The following is a 26,749-nucleotide window of genomic DNA, read 5'->3' as shown; positions in this document are numbered from 1 at the left end:
CGGTGACTGGTAACGTTGAAATCAGACCCTTTTAGTGATGTGAGGCAAGTCGATAGTTCTTGGTTGATGCCAAGATTTGTTTTCATATTAATGACTCCCTTGTTTCAATTCCAATGAGTTTTAATGAATTTACAGTCTCAGTTGGAGGGCGGCTGTTGGCACCCACAATCTTTCCATTCAAGTTGTACAACATAGCTACAGTATTTACCAAAGTGCTCCAGTGAATGTTACTGCTCATACTTACTGTACTGCACATATAGTACTAATGGTATCTTATGGAAGATGCAGCCTGTAGCAATACTCCTTGTTCTTTACGCTAGTGACAAGTTTACAGCCATGGAAATAGCAGCTCAAAGCACACACAAAGCATGTTCTTATAGACAAGCTCGTTAACCAATCACAGGTATTCCAAAATGTTAGACTGAATCCATAGCAGCAATGGAAACATTGTACTGTATGCTGGGACCCATTGGCAGGTTGTCCTCATGCTACTATAGCAGGGTCCCGCTGGTGCCCCGTGTCCCCTTACCTCCCGGCGCAGTACTGTATGTGTTAGGGGATGGGGGGGGGTTGTATTTATTTAAAAGTATTTATATATTTGTTATTTTATTTTTTTGTGCACAGGATTGGTACTGCAGGCAAGCGGGGACCACCGGACACCTGCGGGGACCACCGGACACCTGCGGGGACCACCGGACACCTGCGGGGAACACCCGAGGGCCACCGTCGGCTTGTAGAATAATTCCTGTGCATCCCCAAAAAATGAAGCTATGTTATGTATGTTAGGGGGGTATAAGGGTTGTTGGGGGCACAGGGGATGGATGTGTTGTGTATTGCAATGTTTATTGTGGGCAATTGTCCCCAATAAACGTTATATTGTGCCTTAACTCCTTCATTGCCTTAGCGAATAGCCGCTATGGTAATGAAGCTGCTTTAATGTATTTTTTATTAATTGTGTACGGGAGCAAGGGGTCCCCTGAGCTGAACCACATTGATTTCAGCCTCAGGGACCCCCTGCTTCCCGAGTTACAGGCCCCGGTATGGGGCATCGGGTGCCAGTTTTCCAATGTTTACATGTTGCACGTCACTTGACGTGGACGCTATAAAGATGGCGGCGACACTGGCACCCGGTGCCCCATATCGGGGCCTGTAACTCGGGAAGCAGGGGGTACCTGAGCCAGAAATCAATGCGGTTCAGCTCTGGGGACCCCCTGCTCCCACACACTATTAATAAAAATACATTAAAGCAGCTTCATTACCATAGCGGCTATCCGCTACGTTAATGAATTATTGTTTATTGATATGTGTTTTGAATCTAGTGTAGATGAGCAGTGGGTCTCCTGAGCTGAACCACGTTGGTTTCAGGTCCGGGGACCCCATGCTTCCTGAGATACAGGCCCCGTTATGGGGTGCCGGTATCCCCCTGCAGAATTGAAATGTCCCGATCACGTGATCGGGACATCTCCAAGCAGAGTGATACGGCACCCCATAACGGGGCCTGTATCTCAGGAAGCAGGGGGTCCCCGGACCTGAAACCAATGCTGTTCAGCTCCGGAGACCCCCTGCTCATCTACACTATGAATAACATTTTTATTTTAAAATATTTTTTTTCCGGCGAGATTTGCGCAGAGAGAGAGGCGGGTCTCCTCCCTCTGCTGCAGGCAGATCTCGCCAGGGGAGCCCTTCTCACAGGGCTGATCTTCTCACCTCCGGCTACTTGCCATGTTTGCTCAGGTTGCTCTCGCAGGTATTCGGGCCTTCCTGCATACCGTGAGAGCAACTCGGCAAAAACATGGCGAGTTCAAACCCCTGCCGAAAAAATTTTTCTGAGCTTTCTGCATAGGCCCCATTGTGTCCAATTTCCTGTTGTCTTCGCAATTCTTCTGGCATCCACTACGGATCCTTAACTTACAGTAATAGCCACTTACTTGTAAGCTGCATGAATGCATATACCCAAAATAAACAGTCTATCATTTATACAGGTGTTCATCTGATATGCTAATGAATTTAAATGAATGAAAAACATTAACTCAACTGGATTATGTTAAACAATAAACACAGTTAACAGTTTTAACACATGTAGCCAGGTCACCCTTGCCCCTCTGCGACCTCCCAGGGAGCCTCCGTGGCCAGAACCGATGTCGGGTACTGCCGGAGGCCAGCGGCAGACCCGACGGCCATTCCGGAGGGTGGGGGCCGAGGAGGGAGCAGCGCGTATTCCCCTGCATGCGGCCGGTTGCCGGGGACGCGATCGGGCCGTCGTTATGGTCGCGATCGCGTCGTTTGGGTCCCGGCGGCCGGCGAAGAGGGCGCCGCCATTAGAGAAGGACTTGCGCATGCGCAGTGATCGCGCATGCGCAGAAGATAGCCCAGAGTCAGTTAGAGTCGCGCGAGTGCCAGAGCAGAGTAGGGAAACATTGAGGCGGCCCCTAAAGACTCGCGCAGGCGCAGGAAAGGCGCGCACGCGGCCCCTATGTGTTTTTAGGCTCCATGGGACTACAACTCCCATGGGGCATAGCGAGACAGGCACCAGGTGCCTCATAGGAGCCAATAGGGCTGCAGGATTGCGCTGGAGGAAAGGATACATTTCGCGGGCTTGCACCACGCTAGCATTCAGAGTCAGGAGCCCAAGGAAAGAGGAAGGGTGCAGGAGTCAGGGACTCCCTGCACTAGGCCAGCGGCCCTAAGGCCCTAGTTAGCCCTGATTCCCCACCAGGTTAGTGAGTGTTGCCAGGGATAGCCTCAGGTTAGGGACCCTGTCACTCATGGTAGTCAGAGCTGGGGAATAGCCAGGGATAAAGGGGGCTGAGGTTAGTCTGCAGACGCATTGCGGCAGGCTTTCGGTGAATTAGTGGCACGAGACAGCTGGGGGGTTCATAGCGGTAACCAGTCCGGGGAGCCATAGCCCAGGGTCCGTGTTGCAAGTGGCGAGGTGCTGGGGGGGTTCATAGCGGTAACCAATCCGGGGAGCCATTGCCCAGGCCGGCGTTGCGCGTAGTATGAGGCAACTGGGGGGGTTCATAGCGGTAACCAATCCGGGGAGCCATGGCCCAGGGCCCGTATTATGAGTAGGGTGGGTACAAGACCTACCTATATAGGATAGGCAACCCCGAATGCCCTAGGAGTTGACCCTTAAGCCACTTAAGGATGCTGTGTTATAGGGATGGCCTATAGTGCAGTGTGTGTCACGTTACTATTGTGTTAGTGAGGGACTCAGCGGATGCTGCGGTTCCAGTGAAGGAGTTCGGTCAGACGGATTCATCACACGTCTGACCCTTTGCCAAGTGTTGCTGACCCGAGCACCGGAGTGCTCGGCAGGTATCTACAGTTCTAAGTGCACCAACGGGCCCTTAGTGTAACTGTGACTGCGCAGTCACCCTCGTTCCCTCTGCAAGAGTGTGGGACATTGGGTGGGGTTCTTTGGACACTGGGTGGGATTACCTAGTGTTGGGGAAGCGTCCTGCGGGATGTCGCAGTAAGTGTCTCCTCTAGAGAGTGACACCGGTTATGTAAGACAGTTGGTGTTATGATGTCATGATGTGTTATCTTATGTTCCTAATGTTCCCAAGTAAATAGTATTAGTTATTATATATCCCTGTGTGTGTGTATTGATTAATAGTGATTGTCCTGCGAGGAACCACTCCCCCTCTGGTGGGAGCCATCGCAGGTGGAGGCGCTGCATCGTGTAAGTGAATACCCATAGTATTGTGTTATGTCCCAGGTTCCCCGTGGCGGAAGCTCAGCCCTCCTGTGAGCCAACAGGTAACGCACCACACCCGAGTAACATTGTATGTTCCTACACCTCCACAGTATAATCTGCGATTGGGGGGGGGGGGAAACCCGTTACATTTGGAGGCGCTGCTGAGAGAGACCTGGGGTGCCCTGTTCCATCTTTTTCTAAATTGTCCGATTCATATTTTTCCTCATGTCGGTGCCGTCACAGCAAGACGTCCATGACTGGGCCTTAGCGCAGCAATTATCCCCAAGGTGCGCGTTTGTAGTGGCCGGAGTATCCAATGATACGGCCTTATCCACAATGCGCGCACATGTAAGAACTTGCCCAGAATTGGCCACCGCCCGGGTGACAGACTATAAACTGGATACTGACGGCCGGGGGATTACCTATCTCCTGTTCACCACGCGTGACATATGCTTAGAGACTGTACCCCATGTATTAACCTTACCCGAGTGCTCCGCAGGGGACTGTCTCATGATCTATGCAAACAGCTGCAGTGTAGTTAACAGGACTGTAACCAAAATGGAGGTTCCTGCAGCAGGGAATGCTAACAGTGAGTCCCACCTAAAATGGCGGCTCCCGCCAACTCAAAATGCCACACGTGCTTCTGACTGCCAGGCTGCTCAGAAAAAGGTTGCAAAACTATGGCCCGGACCGGCAGGAAAACTAGAGCCCCGCCCCCGTAATGTGAGTGACTCAGTGCAGAGACAGAGCCACTCAGTGATAGAGCACACCCCTCCTTTAAATTCCACCAGGGGGAGTGAGCACAGTGAGCAGCCATCAGACACTTCTGTTCACCAGGAGGAAGAGGAAGGCATTGTCGTAGACATAGATTATTTTCTTTCTGAGCAGGAAACAGAGATAGACTGCCAGGGGATACACCCTAATGCGTATGTGGCCTGGAGTGCGCCCGGAGTGGATTCTCTTCTCTTCATGTGCTCCTGCCTGCAAGAAGCCCATGCTCAGGGAGCCCATGTGTCTCGGTTACCCCTCGACTACAGGACCATCGAGGTGGAAGGAGAAATGGGCATACAGTGTTTTAGCCCCACTTGTGACTGTTCTAGAGAGGCATTGACATGGGGGGCCTACTGTGAGTGTTGCGGTGTGGGGTTATTGAAGTCTATTGTGCCCCAGCCTGCCGAACCAGCAGAGGAGACAGAGGATTCACAGGGTAAGGTGTCTGTACCACCATCTTCTTTTAGTGATTTCAGCGACCAACCACTTGTGGTGATGCACCGGCCGGCGGACCACTCTAGTGATGTCATTGAACCAACTGTCTCGGCGGATACAGAGCCTGCTATGGGCCCGTGTGCCCTACCACGGCCAGTCCGGCCTACAGAGGTACCATCGGTCCCAGGCTTGGGATCAGTACCTGTTGACGACGACAAGGGTGAGTTGACTGCCCCAGGGGTGTTGGGTGTGAGCCTCCAGGTGACCGCGGAGCACGATAGCTTCTTAAGTCTGGACACCTGGGCGAATGGCTCCACTCGACATCGCGTCCTGGCGGAGGTGTCCCCACTAGAAGATAGCTGTCCCGCAGTGCGAGTGGACCAGTACCCACTGCCTATCGTTCCAGAAGAAGAGAAACCCATCGCAAGCCAGCAGAGTGGTAAGGAACCCCCTTGCTCCCCACAGGCTCCGATGGAGGTGGCCGTGCAACAGGCCAGAGTTACGGTTCCTGATCTGAGTGAGAGGCCGAGCGTTCCAACCCAAATGGTCCCAGGACTGGGATCCAACGCTCCCGAGTTTAAGGACAGTAAGTGGACTGCCCCAGAAGTAAAGGGGGCAGGTCCCGAGACAGCCGAGGTGGGAACTGACAGCGTCCCCAAGGACCTGTTGGCCACCGTGAATCACCGCAGTGGTAAGGTATCTACCCTTTACCCCCTGCCAGGTGAAGCAGAGACTTTGAGTAAAGAGACAGTGTCCAATTCTTGCTTCTCAAGGGAAGCTGCGCACGTACGTAGGGACAAGGTCTGTGTGGCAAAGGATCTAGTGGAAGTTGCCCCCTTTGCGCCCAAGAAGAAGCGGCCCCTTCGCCAAGTAGTGGACTGCGGGAAAGGTCTTGGCCGCCTGGCCTGCTGCTTCCAGGCCATGGACGACCAGGTAAAGGCCGGTTTGAAAGACACTGTGCTATTCCTTCCACCAGGGGGAGGTGTAGTACTAAACCAGTAACTGTTATTCCAGAGGGTGCTCTCCGAGAGATTTCCCCCGGGGAGGCTCACGGACGCAAAAGTGAGGTACCCCCACCTGATCAGTTAGGGGCACCCCACAAATGGTCTCAGCAAGCAGCTGATACTCAGCTGGCCTCGGGTAATATTGGGTGTGATGTGCCATGTTTCAGGGATGTTACCGTCGACATGTTAAGTGTACGGGTTATGCCATGCCATTTTTCATTGTGTAGAATTGTGTCATGTTATGTCGTTCCCCAAGCGAGGGCGTTGGGTTTTTCACCAGGGGGAGAGTGTAGCCAGGTCACTCTTGCCCCTCTGCGACCTCCCAGGGAGCCTCCGTGGCCAGAACCGATGTCGGGTACTGCCAGAGGCCAGCGGCAGACCCGACGGCCATTCCGGAGGGTGGGGGCCGAGGAGGGAGCAGCGCGTATTCCCCTGCATGCGGCCGGTTGCCGGGGACGCGATCGGGCCGTCGCTAAGGCCGCGATCGCGTCGTTAGGGTCCCGGCGGCCGGCGAAGAGGGCACCGCCATTAGAGAAGGACTCGCGCATGCGCAGTGATCGCGCATGCGCAGAAGATAGCCCAGAGTCAGTTAGAGTCGCGCGAGTGCCAGAGCAGAGTAGGGAAACATTGAGGCGGCCCCTAAAGACTCGCGCAGGCACAGGAAAGGCGCGCACGCGGCCCCTATGTGTTTTTAGGCTCCATGGGACTACAACTCCCATGGGGCATAGCGAGACAGGCACCAGGTGCCTCATAGGAGCCAATAGGGCTGCAGGATTGCGCTGGAGGAAAGGATACATTTCGCGGGCTTGCACCACGCTAGCATTCAGAGTCAGGAGCCCAAGGAAAGAGGAAGGGTGCAGGAGTCAGGGACTCCCTGCACTAGGCCAGCGGCCCTAAGGCCCTAGTTAGCCCTGATTCCCCACCAGGTTAGTGAGTGTTGCCAGGGATAGCCTCAGGTTAGGGACCCTGTCACTCATGGTAGTCAGAGCTGGGGAATAGCCAGGGATAAAGGGGGCTGAGGTTAGTCTGCAGACGCATTGCGGCAGGCTTTCGGTGAATTAGTGGCACGAGACAGCTGGGGGGTTCATAGCGGTAACCAGTCCGGGGAGCCATAGCCCAGGGTCCGTGTTGCAAGTGGCGAGGCGCTGGGGGGGTTCATAGCGGTAACCAATCCGGGGAGCCATTGCCCAGGCCGGCGTTGCGCGTAGTATGAGGCAACTGGGGGGGTTCATAGCGGTAACCAATCCGGGGAGCCATGGCCCAGGGCCCGTATTATGAGTAGGGTGGGTACAAGACCTACCTATATAGGATAGGCAACCCCGAATGCCCTAGGAGTTGACCCTTAAGCCACTTAAGGATGCTGTGTTATAGGGACGGCCTATAGTGCAGTGTGTGTCACGTTACTATTGTGTTAGTGAGGGACTCAGCGGATGCTGCGGTTCCAGTGAAGGAGTTCGGTTGGCGGATCAGACGGATTCATCACACGTCTGACCCTTTGCGAAGTGTTGCTGACCCGAGCACCGGAGTGCTCGGCAGGTATCTACAGTTCTAAGTGCACCGACGGGCCCTTAGTGTAACTGTGACTGCGCAGTCACCCTCGTTCCCTCTGCAAGAGTGTGGGACATTGGGTGGGGTTCTTTGGACACTGGGTGGGATTACCTAGTGTTGGGGAAGCGTCCTGCGGGATGTCGCAGTAAGTGTCTCCTCTAGAGAGGGACACCGGTTATGTAAGACAGTTGGTGTTATGATGTCATGATGTGTTATCTTATGTTCCTAATGTTCCCAAGTAAATAGTATTAGTTATTATATATCCCTGTGTGTGTGTATTGATTAATAGTGATTGTCCTGCGAGGAACCACTCCCCCTCTGGTGGGAGCCATCGCAGGTGGAGGCGCTGCATCGTGTAAGTGAATACCCATAGTATTGTGTTATGTCCCAGGTTCCCCGTGGCGGAAGCTCAGCCCTCCTGTGAGCCAAAAGGTAACGCACCACACCCGAGTAACATTGTATGTTCCTACACCTCCACAGTATAATCTGCGATTGGGGGGGGGGGGGGGGGAAACCCGTTACACACACAAAATAAAAATACAAATATTTCATTATTTACAGAAAAGACATTTAAATTAATCATAAGTGCTGCAAAATATCAGGATGGGTCCAATATTACATATTATCAAGAAGAAAATACAAATGAAAGATAGAATGCCTGACCTCAAGATATGGAGATTGTGATTTATGTATGAAGCGCTTATTCCCATTATGTATTATTTGTTATTTATATGATTATGTCACGTGTATTACGACTGTGAAGCGCTGTGTGCATTAATGGAACTATATAAATAAAGATATACATAGATACATACAAAAGAACGTATGAGCATAAATAGAAGGAAAAGTGAGCCCTCTAGTGGTCACTTAAAATGCCACACTCTAAACCACAGGTTTATCTACTGTAGCTTCATTACAGACAGGCCCATCGACAGATTTTATGAGGCCCAGGACAAAGTGTTGACCTTGGCGCATGGGTTGTTGAGCGCAGGGGTGCAAGAGCTGGCCCTAACTTCTTTTGAACCCGGCAGCGGTGGGGAGCATGGCCGTAGCGGCAGAGGACAGCCCAGCAGGAGGCCCATCATGGAAGCTCAGCTGACTACTGGTGGGTCCCACTTTATGGTATAAGCCGACAAGCTCTTTGGAGCCACTGTGCCCCATAACTTGTATTCCAGGGTCTCTTAAAATCCCAAGCTCTAATTCAGTGAGTCATCAAGCTTCATTACAGGCAGGTCCGCTTACAGATTTTACAGGGCCCAAATCATTGAGCAGGAGGACATGTGGACTATCAGATTGTTAAGTGTTTGGAGGATCTGGGGGGAACGCTGGCCCTTAGTACTTGTGGGCTCGCCAGCTGTGGGGGGGCACAGCCGTAGCCACAGAGGAAAGCCAAGCCAGGTGGCTGTCCGCTGGTCGTACTCAACTTCCGTAATAGGCTAGATGGGGCGCCAGGTGCCAGGACAGTTGTCCGAGTTCTCTCCCCATCGGCAGCCCTAATTACAGGTTAGTACACCTGATCATACGTTATATAACTCCCATTCAAATAAATGAAAGTTAATTCCGGATCAAACGCATTAACCGATACCAGAGATGAATGTACCCCAAAGTGGCATATTTAATATTGTCCAAAGAAGTAAATAATCTAAACATGTAAATATATTAACCTCCAAAGACCAAAATATGGGAGATTTAGGGGTTCTTGACCAAAAAAAAAAATAATTTAATGTAAAAGTACATATTTTTACCAGTGGGAATCCACTGAAGACAATTGGACTTTCAAGGCTGAGTTTAAATCAGTTATACTCACAAAATGCAATGAGAACTGACAGCTCAGACTTCCTTTAATAATGGGTAAAAAGCTATGCAATGCTAATATGAAAATATGTGTGAAAACAGAACCTTCATAGATATTATGTAAAAGCAGATGTGTTGTTCCGCGCTGGGGATACCACTGTAAACAGTCCCTCTTGCAGCCGTTAGTCTAGGGGGGTTCCACACATCCCCTATAAAGATGAGCTCCCACAAAAGGAGCTCACAAACAAGAAAAGCAGGTGACAAGCAGGCGCACTGAGGGATAATATACTTTATTATTAAAAAGGGTAATAAGACAGTGGACAAACAAACTCCACTGATAAGTATGGGGGAATGACACAAACGAAAGTAAAATATGTTAGAATAACTGGTTCATACACCAGTACGATCGGGGGATGGCACCGGGTCAAAACTAATTCACTCTAGCACTACAGGTGCATGAAAGTCCGGGTAATGGAACATATGAGAAACATTAAAAATGTACAAAAATTAATTGACAAAGATATGCCCTTAACCCATCTTTTAAAGCATTTCCATGATAGCCATCAGTGTGAACCGAGTGGCATTTCTTTTCTGGGCATCGAAGTCATTACTGCTAATCAGCGTTTAGGCAACAGAGATTTACGTTTAAGTAGAAGGGAACAATTCTGGATTTATACCATACAAACCAGATTTCCGCATGGTCTTAATGATTATATAGAATTGGTTCCCTTCCTTAAAGAATAAATCATCAGGTGAAAATTGGGGGTCTTTATGTTTTATTTTTATGTTTTAAGATTTCTAATTATATAAATTTTTTAAAACATTTTTAAAATCTGTGTATATATATGTTTTTTCCTTAATGTGACATGTACATGATAGTTTTATAACAAATGTCCCGTGACTTACATCTAGAGGCAAAATAAGTCACTTTTGTGTTACACATGGGATTCAGTTATTGTGTTCAGTGTCATTTTGATTTAGAATCTGGTTTTTGTACACCATAGGAAACTCCCTTGTATTTTATTTGAACCACAGCTGTATTAAGTTTATTTTCTAGTGTTAGATTCATTGGCTGCTGCTCTTTATTTAAACTCCAGGGACAGCGTCATCACGTGACCTCCTCACGAAGCACTACGTGCGAAACGCGTAGAGGTCACGTGTGGCAGTTCCTGTGGAGTTTTGCAGTCGGTGGGAATGGGTCTTCACGCTTCTCTTCCCTCATTCAAACGGGGTATGTACTCAGACTGGTCCGGACCCTCTCTGTAGTGCTAGTGTGAATTAGTTTTGACCCGGTGCCATCCCCCGATTGTACTGGTGTATGAACCAGTTATTCTAACATATTTTACTTTCGTTTTTGTCATTCCCCCATACTTATCAGTGGAGTTTGTTTGTCCACTGTCTTATTACCCTTTTTAATAATAAAGTATATTATCCCTCGGTGCGCCTGCTTGTCACCTGTTTTTCTTGTTCATAGATATTATATTATACATTATATTATAGAACACTCAATGTGATGGTGAGGGGGTAACTAGGCTTTATAATAGAGGTTGGGCCCACTTGGTTGCCCCTGAGCTGTGTTTTGGGGTCCTGGAGTGTCAGCTCTTGGACCCGTGTATTGTGCATGCATTACTGTGACTGTGTGCAAATTATGCGACAGTAAAGATTTTTCTGTGTTTTGCCTTTCCTGGGGTGCTGGGACCGGGAGATTTCTAGGCGGTGAGTTTCCGGGTAGGTTTGACGGAGAAATTTCTTTCAGATTGCGTCTATTTAGCAGGGTTCCAAAGTTACTGGAGACCCCTAAAATGTACCCAGGATCAGGTTAGATTCCCGGCTACATTGAAGCGCAGTGCTCCGGTCAAAACCCTACCATGAAAACGTTCTTGCGACTCACCACGAGGAGGTCCTGCTTCAGCACAGACCAGAAAAGGTAAAAGGAGGCAAAGGGAGGAAAAGGGTCACTGAAATAGTCAAGGGGTCCCTAATATAACAGTATGGGCTTCCCAGTTCTTGCCCAGGTCACCCTAACTCTGGTATAAGGAGTTTAGGGGATACTCCAGCCAGGTATAAGGCTGAGAATGTTTTTTAATTAGAATAAAGAAAAGTCTCAGTTTGCAGAGTACAAGGGATATGCCTGGGGGGGACAGACAATTTAGTTCTCCCTCTATCCCTCACCCCCAAAAGACTTAAGGGATTTCTAATAAAGTGTGCCAAGCATTTTTGTATGTTTGCCTGACTCTGGTATAGGGGTTCAGGGGTGCTCTAGCCATGTATAAGGCTGATGTGCAAGGAAAAATCAAGCGCAAATAATATCACAACAGATCAAAGGTAACACAAATGATATACTATCCTTAATGAGTGCAGCTCCTGACGTAGAATTCAAACCAAATTCAATCAGCAAACGAAGGAGAAACAAGTGCGCAAATCACATCAGGACATGTAAGAGAGAGTAAAAACACCAAATAGTGCAATATTGTCTACTTCAGCAAATTAGCTTCAATGCTGGAAGTTCTATAAAATTTGCACTCACGTGTTTAACGTGAAATCAGAGCGTTGTGGTTATTCAAAGTTACCAACTTATGTCTCCAGACAGGTACTCCAGATCCACATAGAGAAGGGGAAATTCCATATACAGAAAGAGGAAAAAGCAAAATAGTATAGTACTGTTTTTAATGTTAAAAACACAAAGTATTCCACTTACATAAGTGCCTTTGTTTGAGAGCATTCAGACCACACTGGGTCACAGGGTCAGACAAAATATTCACAGAAAACAGCATCCGCTCCACGGCCGTCACAGCAGGTACTGGGCTGATTAGAGTTGTCCTCCACTCCAGATGTCATCAACAAGGGCTCCTTTAGTGGTCACTGATATCACCCAACATGTGTTTCCACTGTAAAGTCTTCCTCAGGGGATAATCTCATTTATTAGCCCGTGAGTGCAAATTTTATAGAACTTCCAGCATTGCAGTTAGACAGCAGGAGGGCGGGGGGGGGGGGAGGCGGGGAGCGGGGGGCGTGGCGCGGGGGGTTGAATAGTGAGTGAGCAAGATGGCGTTTTGTGCACATTATCTCTCACTTCTCTGAAACCATAGTTGCCAGCTTTCACAAACCTGGCAAATTGTGTGAGTGGTTAGAGTTGAAATTCCCATGCCAAGGGTTGGAGCACAAGCTGTGAGACTGCCTGTCCAAAAGTGTATAAGACAGCTAGTCGCCATCCCAGAACTGTCCCTGTTGTTGTTCTCTCTTTTGTGTTCCATGTGTTCCTATGTGGTTCTATGGGCCTCATGCAGTAAGCGTTGATAAGGGAATTATCGCCATTTTATAGGCAAAATTGGGTTTGAGATTCAGTAAGCGCCGATAAGTGCTTGATATCGCCAGGTTTCGGAGCCGATTATTTTGTTATGGCCATTCGCCTGCCGATAAGCCTGTTTTCGCCACTGATCGCCACTTTTTTAAATCGGCTGGATTCAACAAAAAAAAACAGCTTATCGGGCCTGATCGGCACTACGAAATTGAGATGTTATGGCCAATTTCTCCCGCCAACTAAAGTTGGCAGTTTGGAGGGGAGAACGATCGCTAAGGCTGCCGCAACGGCACTTAGAAAAAAAAAACTTCTGTACATCAATGGAGTCAATGGAGCGGGGACGTATAACAGTATAGTACTGTTTACGTTTCATTGCTCACAATACAAACGTCATTTGCATTACAGTGTGGGGGCATTCCCTGCATTGTGTCACAGCTGACGTGTATTATTTGCATAACATTATACTTTTACATGTTTGCAGCATTTGTGGGTCACATTACTCATCATGTGATGATGTGCCAAGGGAAAATACTATACTCAACTCTTAAAGGAGAACCTCACATCATATCACACATTTTACTGAACTGAGCAACAATTATTTACATGATGTTACACATGACACACATGTCACACATACACCGTATATTCATGTTCCTTTACATTACACAATGCTTGTAATGTGACACGCATCTTTAAACGTTCATGTACATCTGTCTTCTCATGTTTACATATAGTTTTGGGTCCTCCCTATTTTCATGACGTCACTTATTGGACGCTCAATCACATTGCATGTTTACATTGTAACCGTAGCATTACAAGCACTTCAACCTAACTTATACACACATGTACAGTAATTCAGCATTGGGACACCTTGTAAACTCATTCTATAGCAACTATCCTCATTACACAAATGCATGCATATGCACACGACTATTCATTGTTGTCAACATGTCACAATAACATGCCTAATTACACATGTTACACAAAACTTTTCCCACGTCAATCTCAGCCTTTTTGCCTAATTACATGACTGACTGTTGCGTTCACAAGTGTTACATGCATTGCACATGCAACTATTTATTTGCAAGCAATGTTTCTACAAAGGTTCACGTCACATCATTGCCAAATATCATCATTCCCTGCAGAATACACACAACAAATACTTATAACAAGAACTGCACACAGCTTGCCACAGAAGTACTTTATTATGTTAATGTAACACCTTGCATTTTACTATGTCACCTGACATCATCACATACCTACTTAAAGGACGCCCATTACCTGATCATTCACAGCTACTCATTTCAAAATGTTGAGATTGTTTAGGAGACGGAGGAACATTCTTTTCTATGACATGCTTGATGATGAAGACAATCATATAGGGCAAGGGAGGGACACACCGAGGGACAGTGACAGTGACAGGGACAGTCACGCGGATACGACAGAGACAGGGAGAGGGACAGGAGATCAGAGGAGAAGACAGAGGAGACAAGTTGTGCCTCGTCCGCGTCTATACAGGGAGAGAACCCTGTTAGATGGGATGAGTGAGGAGGAGATTGTAAGTCGCTATCGTTTGAGTTCAGCAGCAATCTTAGCTCTTTATCAGGAGATAAGGGGCGATTTAGATTTTTTCACAGCCAGAGGTCGTGCAGTCCCTGGGCTTGTTAAAATGCTGTGCTCATTACATTATCTTGCTTCCGCGTCATACCAGACAACTGTGGGCATAGTGGGCGGGGTCTCGCAATCTACATTCTCGCGGGCCTTGACCCAGTTTCTCTATGCACTCAATAGACGCGCTAGGAATTATATTCATTTTCCTACAGAGGCGACAGAGTGGCTGGAAGTCAGGACTGGCTTTTATAATATAGCAGGGATACCATGTGTGCTGGGTGCAATCGATTGCACACATGTTGCTTTGATTGCACCTAGTCAGAGTGAGCATGTGTACCGCAATCGTAAGCACTACCATTCACTTAATGTACAGGTGGTATGTGATGCGACGATGAGGATAATGCATGTGGTACCCAAATTCCCTGGTTCCAGTCACGATTCCTCTATCCTGAGGAACTCTTCAGTCTTCCATGCGTTCGAAGAGGGACATTTTGAACATGGTTGGCTGCTGGGTGAGTACACATTTACATGTTCTAACACAAAACACATTTTTATTTAGGAATGTTGGCATTGTACAATTTGATCACTAATGTCAGCTTATGTGTGCTCCATTCATTATAGGTGACTCAGGATACGGAATTAGGCCGTGGCTCTTGACTCCGGTGCTAAACCCTCAAACTGAAGCAGAGGAGAGGTACAATGCAGCCCATATATCTACAAGATCTGTTATAGAGAGGACATTTGGCCTACTCAAGACCAGATTTAGGTGTCTGGACAGAACTGGTGGGGCTCTTCTATACAAGCCTCAAAAAGTGTCTGATATTATCCTTGCCTGTTGCATTTTGCATAATGTTGCACTCAGGCACAATGTACAGTCAGACCTAGCTGAGCCTGTGGTAGACGAGCATCCCACCCATGTAGCTGCTGAAAATGAACAAACAGCCAGTGGTGGCCAGACACGCCAGAATCTCATCAATTCATTTTTTTCTTGTAAGTACAAACATATATGTTCCAAGTTCTACTTTTATACTTACATTATGTTATCTTAACAATAATGTTTTTTTATATACCCTTCTGGTAGGACACAGATGAATATGGGTTGCACACCTTTCTTCTCTCTGCTGTGTGCACAAAGGGATGTGGCACCGGTATGTTATTGTTGCACAGGTTATATAATCCCACTTCAATTTTACTTTAGTTGTGTGTATGTGAATAAAACTGGGGTAACAAAGCACTAATATTTTAGCATTGTGTTGTTCCTTATGCTAACACAATACACATATTATGCCCATACTCATTCATGCTTCTAGTATGCTTACATACAATGTTATTGGTGCAGTGTAACATGTACATCCATATGATGTGTACACCAGCCTGATTTACATTTTGAATGTCATGAAATATACATGGTGTTGCACATTTAACACCAAATACACACTTTGCTGTGTTGTTTACGGTACTGAAGATGGCATGTCAATGTTTGCAATTTATATATTGTTCCTTTGCATTATAGGTATATCTCCAGTATGACTGATCATGGTATGTATATTTGCTGACATCTCTCATAAGATGTGCCTACATCAATCTTCCTATAATTATTTGAAGTAAAAACCCAACATATTGGTTTAAACACAAATGTTACATATATGTACTTTCTGTATCATGTATATGCATTTAGCTACTCTTGAGCTTTCATGTGCATTGTATTAGAAAATGATTACTCCCATTTCATCACATTTTATGTATGTTTCCTTATAAATTCCATTAATGTAATATAGAGGTGTTTGGAGACAAGGGGATAACTGTAGTTATTTCTTTACTTACGGGAGATCATTCATCACGGATGAAATTGACTGATCATAAAACTCCATGCATGAATGCCTGCAATCACAACAATGCGTACTACATCTTATATTTAGCAATGTTGGTGTTTTGTAATGCTAGGAATTAATAGTCAACATTAATTTAAATTTGTGACATGTGTATGTATAAGTCACACGTGTGTGGATGTGTCCTACATGTACCAAGTGTTAAACTGTTAACAGAGAAGACAAATTTGTCACTAATGTTACTGGCATTTAGCATTTATAATTTACCAATATGACAATGTTGGTAATATTTTTGCAATATAAATCACGTCACTTCATCATTATCATGATGATAATTATCAAGTATTGTCACAATTGTAACGTCAATCATGTGCACATTAGCATAGACACACTTTGTAAGACAACTGTTTGTGTCTGTATCAATTTGTGTAGGATCCATGTATAACACCGACAAATGATAACACCAGCTTTATTATGGTAGCTTATATCATCATATTGACTATACTATGTATTTTTAGAACGTTTAATAAACACAGTAAACTATAGTTAGTTAGGTTAATGAAATATACACAGAAACGTACGTCATTACATGATGTTGATGTCATATTCAGAACATCATGCATTGTAGGGGACCACAACATCTAGGCAATAACATTATTTGCTACAGTCCCAAACCATTTTAGCAACATACCCATGTAACAAGAGATTTTTAACAATAAATGGCTACTTGGTTGTAAGTGTCCTTTACATTGGGAGAAGGAGTGGCTCACTGAGTAAAGACACACACTGGCACTGAGAGTTTGAAGCAGGGGAGTCTGGTTCAATTCCCGGTGTCGGCTCCTTGTGACCTTGGGCAAGTCACTTTATCTCCCTGTGCCTCAGGCGGCAAAAAATAAATTGTAAGTTCCACGGGCCAGGGACCTCAGCCTGAAAAATGTGTCTGTAAAGCGCTGTGTACAACTAGCAGCGCTATACATGAACATGCTCATATTATAATTATTATTATTATTATTATTGTTACATAGTTTCGACAGTCATACGTTCCATTACACAATATAATTCACAAATGTGTTAGCAGAGTGGGAATGGTTGTTATATATAAAACACACCATGCCATAAAATGATAGTAGTCATTAAAGAACACTCAATAAAAATTCATGAGGCACTATTTTGCAACATCATTATGTTAATTAAGTGCTTATGCAATATAGGCATAAGGGTATCACATTTTTAATTGTTTGTTAATAAGCGCTGCAAGCAATATAAAATTAGTTCCATATGTAGTATAGTAGTCGGTGGCTCCTCCTCACAATCATCTCATATAAAGGTAGACTCTTCTGAAATCATACATTGATCCGATTGTATCTTCCCCGACATCTCTGAAATACAGCAAACACATGATGGTCAAATATGGCACCTTACTATATATGTATCCGTGACAACGCATTACACAGCTCTATATGATTGTGTACATTCACACGTCACTCACTTATATGTTAGAAGTACAAGTGTACATCAGTATGTAATGTTTCTTTAAATTTGTAGCAGGCATAACTATGTATATGATGTGAACGTTGCCTGTATACTGAAAAATGTGCGCGCACATCTTAGTGTGCGCACGCACTTCACGCTTGGCTGCACTAACTGTTAGCGCATGCGCAAAACAAAGCGTACGTTGTGCGTTCAATACATCTTGAAAATACCATTAAACATAAAATCTTTATTTCAAATACAATGAATACGAAACTACATTCGTTCTAAACGAGTACATCTGTATTCTTTTTAAACAGACGTGTTTGGACAGAAAGGACGGCCGATAACACAATGCGCAAATGCAATACGTGTGACGTCATGTTAAACCAGCGTGAAACGCACGCTAACACTCCTCCCACTCAATTAACATTCAGCTAACGCCCAGTTGACGCCTACAAACACTGAGCCGCACACATGACACACTGCAGTTACCGTTACTATAACAAAACATGACAGCCAATAGGCTTTGAGGCGCGCACGTCGCTTGGGGGCGGGACTTACATCCGTAATCCTTTTTAAGGACGCCTTGGGCCATGACAAGGGTCCCACGTCATACGTGGTGGACCCGCTTTTAAATGTTGCATGATAACAAAACAGGTATGTGTTAGAGTTATGTTAAAATGTTGCTAATATGGTTAAAGGGATAGGAAAGTACGTATATTTATTCCGTCAGCAATGTGTACTACTCTTTCAGGTTATACTATATTGTATTCGGCAACAATTTCTTTGTGATCGCTACATGTTATGCAGTCTGCAATGTTACGCTGTATCCACGCATTGAAAGGGAAAATGGTGGTTAAAAAAAAAAAAAAAACATTTAAACGCACAGTCAACGCATAACGGTTGTTATATTTACCATTCTTCTAGAATTAACTCTTCGTCTGGCTGCAACTGGTCGCTCCAGAAATGCAAGGCATTTTCATCCACGCTTGACCCACCCGCTGAATCCAGTATGACACACATCTCCTCCATGAAGCGCTCATAGGAATCGCCACTGCTTTCTTCAAACAATTGGTCGGGAGGTAGGTTCATTTCTTCTGGTTCCCATTCCAATGCATTTTCAGCTGAAAGGCTTGGTACATAATCATAGTACTTTTGTTGTTGTAAAATGTGGGTTTCAGGAATGGAGGGTGCAGATATTGCAGCAGGTATCGATTCACACGGAACAGTAGTAGCGGATCCATTGCTATTGGCATTAGGAATAAATATGCCTTTCACAACAATATATGTGCCCTCTTTCAGGGTAAAATGCTTTTCCTTTGCAATCTTCCAGAAACCATAGGTGTGTTCTAGCTTATCCTGCACACGTTCAAAAAAGTCATTAGTTGATAAAGTGAATCTTATTGAGGAATTAAAATTCCGCGCATGCCTACGGTCTTGGTAATAAGGATATTTAGCTCGAATCAAATCATAGATTTGGCGTGTGCTTGCTTTTTGTCCGCGACTGTTTAAAATTGCTTCTGAAACCATGTACTTATACCCTAAGAGGGGATTCATATTGTTAACGAATTCATCAGCCATGTCAGAGTAGCACAAAAGATGTGTGCAGTTCTGTCTTCTTTGCTCATCAAAATGATTCTGCTCAATGGCTAACAAATTCCTGTGTTTCGTTTTCAAGGTCAACAAAAGTAACTACTTTTACTCCTTATTTCAAACGCCAATTTGATGTGTCCTTTTAATTGGTTTAAGTTTTGTGGTTAGTGATAGGCGAATGTGGGAAAAACATGTATCATTTTTTTATCTCGTTTGTGAAAACATTCCTACACTTTTTTCAGTAACATTGAGTTTTCTATAAAAATAACAAAGAGCACTGTGTGAAAATAGTGCTTAGACAGCCATATCAGTAAATACACACACCTGCAAAATGAAATGTTTTTTTCCCACATACATTTCTGTGTGTATTTGAAATTCTGGTTAACTACCTGTCTGCATGAGTTTAAATACGTGTGTATCTATATATATATAAATATATCTCTCTCATAAAAAAAAATATATATATATATATATATATAAAGTGTATATTGTACTATATGTATAGTGTGTGTGTGTGTGTGTGTGTGTATATGTGTATATATATATATATATATATATATATATATATGTATATATATATATATATATATATATATATATATATATATATATATATATATATATATATATAATGTATCTTTTTTTTTTTTTTTATATTGCAGGAGTACACACAACATATTGATGGCAGTAAGTAGGCCTTGTATGAAACCTATTTAAATGGTGATAAACATGAGTGAATTAAGTAATAAACATTTGTTTGCACCCAATAATGTTAGAGGCTCACACTTAGTATAGTTGTCAAACATTAGGCCTGTATTATTAAAATAGTGTGTTTTCACAAGGAAGCATGAAGTGTATGTTTTTTGTAAATACATCTATACCAGTTTAGATAGTACTATATATACACACACACACACACACACACACACACACACACACACACACACACACACACACACACACACACACACACACACACACACACACACACACACACACAGACACACACACAGTGTGTGTCTGTGTGTGTGTGTTTGTGTGTGTGTGCATATATCAATACATACTACATATATATTAGTATCAATTCAGAGATGTTCTTGAAACAAGAACACATAAATGATTAAAGGACAACATTACAATGGCCACCAAAGGTAAGTAATATTTAACACAAAATCCTGCTGTACACGTACAAGAAAGATGTTTGCAGTTAAATAGGTGCTTTTATAATTGCATGAAAATAATATGCACATGCAATGATTACATCAATTAACACACCCAAATGCAATGTTTTGCTGCAAAGTCAATGGCAGCTTCTCTAAACTTAGCAACTGGCTCCTGGTGGACCATTACTGAACAGACGATTAAAACATAAATATTTATAACACTATTCATTAATTAGGAGTGTTAACATTTCCAAAACTTCAAGTGTATACTTGAAAGTTTGGAAACAACACAGTCTTCAGCATACATACAATAGTAATTAGATAATCTGAAGTCAACAAAACAAGGCCAAAGACATATTTTCTGAATTATAACATTTATTTTTTTTGTTCCTTTTGCGAGCGAGTAACAGGCCTGCTTGTTGTCTCTTGAATTTTCCTTTTTCTTTTGCCACCAACTTTAGGCACAACAGAGCCACTTTGAGTGGCCTCTGGCACTTCACGGGCAGGGCTTGTGGCCAGTGACTGTTCACCTACGGGGCTTGTGGCCAGTGACTCACCTACAGGGCTTGTGGCCAGTGACTCACCTACAGGGCTTTTGGGCAGTGATTCACCTACAGGGCTTTTGGGCAGCGATTCACCTACAGGGCTTTTGGGCAGCGATTCACCTACAGGGCTTTTGGGCAGCGATTCACCTACAGGGCTTTTGGGCAGTGACTCACCTACAGGGCTTTTGGGTAGTGACTGTTCACGGACAGGGCTTGTGCCCACTGACACATGTGAGCAAGTTGGTAGACACTGCACAAGTGATGGTTGGTCTGTTTCATGTGTGTCTTGTTTTGTTTTTGTCGCCTCCTTTGTAGGTGTCTGCTGCTGAATTTGTACAGATGGCAGCGGTAGGATGTCATCAGGAACCTGCACAGCAATGTCTGCTACTTGACCGGTAACATTTGGGCCTGGTGAATGAATATCAGATGAATGTGGTGAAAACTGACCTGCATGAACAGATCCTGGCTGTGAGGTGTTGAATTGTGGTACATTAGTCATTCTCCAGTAATTAGCTTGTGTTTGCTGAACAACTAATGCTTCGAATGAGGTGTTGATTTTTTGCAACTGTTTAGGCACTTCAATGAAGACTCTGTGGAGATGTGCCAATTGTGAAACTGTTTCTTCCTGCAGTGCAATCATCCTTTCCAGCACTGTCATCAGGTCAGAATGGCGACGATTTTCTGCTTCCACAATTTTTCCCTCAGAAGCTACAATTGCATCATATGTGGTATTTGCTGGACGTTTTGGCGGTAAAACAGTTTCAATTGGAACCTCTTCATGGTCACTTGCTTGTATTTGTGTGTCTATGGCGGCGGCGGCGGCATCATCATCATCATCATCATCATCATCATCAAAATCCTCTTCATCATGTTCTACAAATAAATGTACACATTATTAAATGGCATGTTAATCTCTGCTGTGTTACTATGTAATTGTACTGTGTCATAAGTAACAACTAACATGTTTCCATACGTTTTATAACCTCACATTAAAAACTACCTTGACTTAAGAATAATGTTTGGACTCAGTATGAAATATGAGTGAATGAAAACTTGCTGTAAACTCACAACTCCTACATGATAGTTAACATCACTAACACAATACAAGTTGCCTTACACTTCATTTTCACTGACACTAAGTAATCCTATTTAAAGAAGATGTGCAAAACAAATAATGAACATGACAACATAACATATAGAAGAGCACATATTATATGGCCACCAACTGATACACTCACCTTCTAGGTGTGTTGAGCTGGCTGACCCAGGTGAAGACACTTGTTCAGTCTCAGGTGACACATGTCCTTCAGGGGCAACTATATATAACAATAACATACGTTTTACATTTACATGTGTAAATATTGAACAAACAGTTATTGTATGTTCTGTATTTATGAGTACCTAACAGCATCATTTCCTTAACCCAAAATGTGTGTGTGAAAGTGAACATAAATAGTTGTAATAACAATGTACATGCCTGTGTACTTAGAACTTTTGAGTTCCCTAACATAAAACATACTATGTTCCTGCAGTAATGCGTGAGGATAAATAGATAAAATTTGTACATAAAAATCATATGTTGTGTAGTGATATCAGTATCATAATGTACATAACTATCATGAGATGACCATTCACAATGGTTATCATGAAGGTGGTCATATTGCAAAAAGTGTTGTTTTTGGTAGAGGATATGTGTGGTACATTAATATAAGATGTGGCACACATGAATGTGGCTGTGACTAAACAAGACAACACATGCAGTGTGTGATAATGTGTCGTTGATAGTAGTAGTTCAACTATAGATATGAGTGAACTAATGTGTGAGGTACGCTTTGATAAGTAATGAGTTGTTGGGGCATTTAGTAGCTAAAGTGAAGCTTTCAAATGAGTGTGATTAACTTCAGTTGTGCTAGTCAGGTTGTAAGAACGGTATTCCCTTCCCCAAAAAGCCTAATCAGCCACACCTTTCAATTACTTGAAACAGGTGAAAATGGTGTGAACTAAGTTGACCCTAAAATGAGGCTGTAATTAGTGTGTGTGCTGAACCCCACCCCCTCTGTTGAAGTGTATGCTGTGATGAGATATTAATTGCAGCTGCTTTAACACAATGGTAGATGAGCTAAATAGTCGTGTGCAGTTTTTAAGTTATGAAAACAATGACATAAAATATGATACGTGTGCCTCATTATGCTGTCTGTATATGACTTAAAGCAAAAATGGACCTTTTCATAAACAACTATAGATGTGTTAGTGCAAGTGATGTTTGTAGGCCGTTGCATGCAATATATTTGATGCATGCTTAAAATAGGCAGTAATGTCATGTTTGTCGGAGTAAAATAAATAAAATACACAATAATATTATACATATTTCTGTTCTGTACCTGTAGCTAGTAATAATTTCTCATTAACATGTGTTACACATGTGTACTACCCTGTTGTTCCCCATCTTCGCCCACCATCAATTGCTTCCACTGCAGCAATGCATTTTGGGAATTCACATGTAAATGAGCACGCAATGGCACGTGCTATATTAGTTACTGCTTTTAGTAGGACTACAACATATATGTCTATTTTGAGATATATATATATACAGAATCAGACATATACATATATAGATGCAGGTATGCTTATATTGTGAAGACAGTATAAAAAGCAGTGTAACTATGCAAAATAACTGTAAGCAACGACACGCCTAGTACAGTAATATTTCTCACCTGGTGGAAATTGTGAGGGGTAAATTCCTATATCACGGTCACCAGGTAAGCCTTCCACGACGACGGGAAGTAATTTTGCCCGAAGCAGCTCCTCCAATGGACTTAATATGAGACGTTGTGGTGTCGGCCCACCTCCAGTGCCAGTAGCATGCACGCGTTGGTGTTGTATTTTCTTTTTCAATTTGGACCTAATATCATCAAATCTCTTGTGACAATTCCGCTTGTCCCTCACATGATTCCCACACGCATTGACACCAATGACTATTGTGTCCCACATTTCTTTTCTGCTTGCTGAACTTGTCCGCCCTTGAAAAACATATAAAATATATGAGGTAAATGATTAATAATAGAAGCACCAGTTTCCTACACTGCTAGCTGTTCCAAGAGATAGCAAACATGCTGTTTTATGTGTAATATGTGAAGCACATGAGCATTCACTACTAAACCTATACATGTAAGCAAGGTTGCATTCATATTGTATGCAGTTATGGCAAATTGACCGCCTGTGTTTAGTTGTCCTTGTAAGGCATGATAAAAAAGCTGTGTTTCCAGACTAATTAACATAGAAAGATATTCTGAACCCATATTTGCATATGAACAAAACTCAGATGACCTAGGATCACATGTATTTGAATAATAAATGTAAAGGTACACTTACCTAGTAAATGTCCATATATACTGTCATAGTGCTCCAGAATGCCAGTGACAAGAGCTGTATTTTCCTGGTCATTGAAGCGAGGATTACGTGGCTTCTCCACACGTTTCTTCCGAGCAGGTTTAGGGTCAGAGCTTGGCTGGTGCTGACTGGACTCTCCTTCTTCCAATGGAAGAGCCTCCAAAAGCTGCCCACCAGCAAGCACGCCACCACCATCCACCCATCAGCAACTGCGCCACCAGCAGCACTCACAGCACCAGCACTCCCACTCCTAGCACCAGCACTCCCACTCCTAGCACCAGCACTCCCACTCCTAGCACCAGCACTCCCACTCCCAGCAACAGCACTCCCACTCCCAGCAACAACACTCCCACTCACAGCAACAGCACTCCCACTCACAGCAACAGCACTCCCAGCAACAGCACTCCCACTCCCAGCAACAGCACTCCCACTCCCAGCACCAGCACTCCCACTCCCAGCAACACCACTCGGTGCACCAGCAACATCACTCCCCTGAACAGTACGTTCACTCCGACGCGTACTCGCACGAGTAGCACTCCCACTCCCACCAGCATCACTCTTCCCACGCTTTGCGGGCATACTTCCAGCACTCACAAAAAACAGACAACTAATGTACAGCCAATCACACGAAACACTTCCACATATAAAACAAGACAAAGATGTAAACAAAACAACAATGGACAAAGCTCACCCAATACACAACAAGTCTCTCCGTCAATATGCAAATGTTCAATCAGCCAGCTCTGTGCGTCTCTCTCTCTCTCACTCCCAACAACACAGAGAATGATTAGCAGTACACGTTGCCTTTAAATATGGCGCGCAATCCAATACATGCTTGTTTCGCCTGATTCAGCAAGATTTGTGATTGGGCAACCTATCAGCACCCCGCCACGCACGCCGATACACCTGTGTGTGATCGGATAATCATCGTGAGAGTGGGCGGATTTGTTTTCGGGTTCATTTTGAATGTATTCGGCACTTACTGCATACGGAGAGGAAAAATCGCCATTAACATGACTAATCGGTAAACTTGCCGATTTCACTTAATCGACGCTTACTGCATGAGGCCCTATGTGTTCCCAAGTGATTCCAGAAGTCCAATTTGCCATAATGGCGAGAATGGGTTGGATCGGACCCAGAGATGGCTTGCGGAGATTGCAAGGAAAAAGGCTGCAGGACTTTTTAAACCGGAATATTTTCTAAGTCCCACTTCAGCACTGGGCTTTTTTAAAGACTTTATTTCAACTAGGAAAGTCAGTTTGTCAACCCCAAACCCCAGTAAATTTATCTTCTTTTGCCTATTGTAATTCAATGTGTGTTTGCCTGTTTCTACGGAAAAAAATACAATTTATTTTACTTATTGTCTTTGCTCAGTGATATGATTCCGGTTTTAAATGTGTAAGTACCTGGTCCCCTGTGACACTCAACCCACCAAACCTGGCAGTAAACAACCAAATGAGAATATTGACATATATACGTATGTGTCAATAAAAGTGTGTATGTTATTTCAACATTAAAGCCCAGTAGGTGTCCCCATAACATACGAAAATATCACAAATTTTTACTAGCTTTTGAAAAAGATTGCATGTTGTGCATCAACATGTCCAGTTTTGCTATTCACATTATGACTGTATATAAAAACATAATGATTCTGGGATAAAGAGGATCACAAAATAATAATAATAGAAACAAAAAACCCTTCTAGCGCCACAGGATCTGGAGAAAGTATACTGTACATACACAGTGTATAATTTGCCTCAGCATTTGTTGAACCACTGCTGGATGAAGGTCTCCCCTATGAACTTCCAAGTAATGTGGTTGCAAGCCACTCTTAGCCACATTGCTTCAGCAAATGTTATGATTTAATCCTCTCATTTTAGCATCAGTTGTTTTTTCATTTCCATTGGAATTCAGTCCAGTACCATCTTTGTCCAACGTTGGTAATTTGTTCTTGCAGTATATCTGGTCTCTGGAGATTACCCAGTATACATCTTTGTATATCTTTTTTAGTTATCTGAAGCTTCTGAATTATCTTCGCATTTAGGGTCCAGGTTTCACATCCATAATTGAGCACATTCAGAATACACTGGTCGAAAACGTTCCTATAATGAGGCACAGCGGAAAGTTTAATTGAAAGATTGTCTTGTTTCTTCCAAATGCCTCCCTCCCATCTTAATTCTCCAATTGATTTCACTCAAAATGTTTCCATCCATTTCTACTTCCCGTCCATGTAGACGTACTGTAGTTTTTGACTTCTTCTAGTTCTATTTCATTTATTATTTCGCTCTTTGCAGAGTTAACACATTTGTTGAACATCACTTTGGTCTCGCTCAGATTCATATGGAAGCCACTTTCTTACTTTGCTTCAGTGAGTTCTCATGGAGAGTTCTTGCTTTAAGCAAAAATAACGTCAAATTGTTGGTGGTTCAAATATTCACCATTGATTTTGATTCCTTTTTTCCCCTAGTGCAATTTTTTAATTCTTCAAGTGTTGCTGTGAAAAGCTTTGGTGGCAGAGTGTCTCCCTGTTGCACTATTTAACTGATTCTTATCTTGCTTGTATCTTCGTATAATCGAATGCAGCGGTGCGCA

General features: G+C 44.0%; 1 protein-coding gene across 1 annotated transcript; it reads right to left on the bottom strand.

Annotated features, from left to right (window-relative positions):
- Positions 1 to 20,597: 20,597 nt before the first annotated feature.
- On the bottom strand, positions 20,598 to 26,497 carry LOC142490609 (uncharacterized). Its single transcript, XM_075593026.1, has 3 exons — positions 26,398 to 26,497; positions 22,006 to 22,083; positions 20,598 to 21,640 (listed from the first exon to the last, which is right to left on the bottom strand). Exons 1-3 carry the CDS (start codon positions 26,495 to 26,497, stop codon positions 20,598 to 20,600), a joined length of 1,221 nt encoding a protein of 406 aa, XP_075449141.1.
- Between the last annotated feature and the right edge of the window lie 252 nt (positions 26,498 to 26,749).

The sequence above is a fragment of the Ascaphus truei genome, chromosome 3 (genome assembly GCF_040206685.1).
Source record: "Ascaphus truei isolate aAscTru1 chromosome 3, aAscTru1.hap1, whole genome shotgun sequence".
NCBI classification, from domain to species: domain Eukaryota; kingdom Metazoa; phylum Chordata; class Amphibia; order Anura; family Ascaphidae; genus Ascaphus; species Ascaphus truei.
This window is presented reverse-complemented; position numbering and strand designations above follow the sequence as displayed.

Bases quoted from the DNA above. Each gene is read 5' to 3' on its own strand.
- LOC142490609 (XM_075593026.1), bottom strand. From the start codon at position 26,497: ATGAATCTGAGCGAGACCAAAGTGATGTTCAACAAATGTGTTAACTCT. The intron at 22,084-26,397 runs GTACGTCTACAT...TGTTATATATAG, and splicing joins AGAAGAAGTCAAAAACTACA to TTGCCCCTGAAGGACATGTG. The intron at 21,641-22,005 runs GTGAGTGTATCA...ATTTATTTGTAG, and splicing joins CAGCTCAACACACCTAGAAG to AACATGATGAAGAGGATTTT.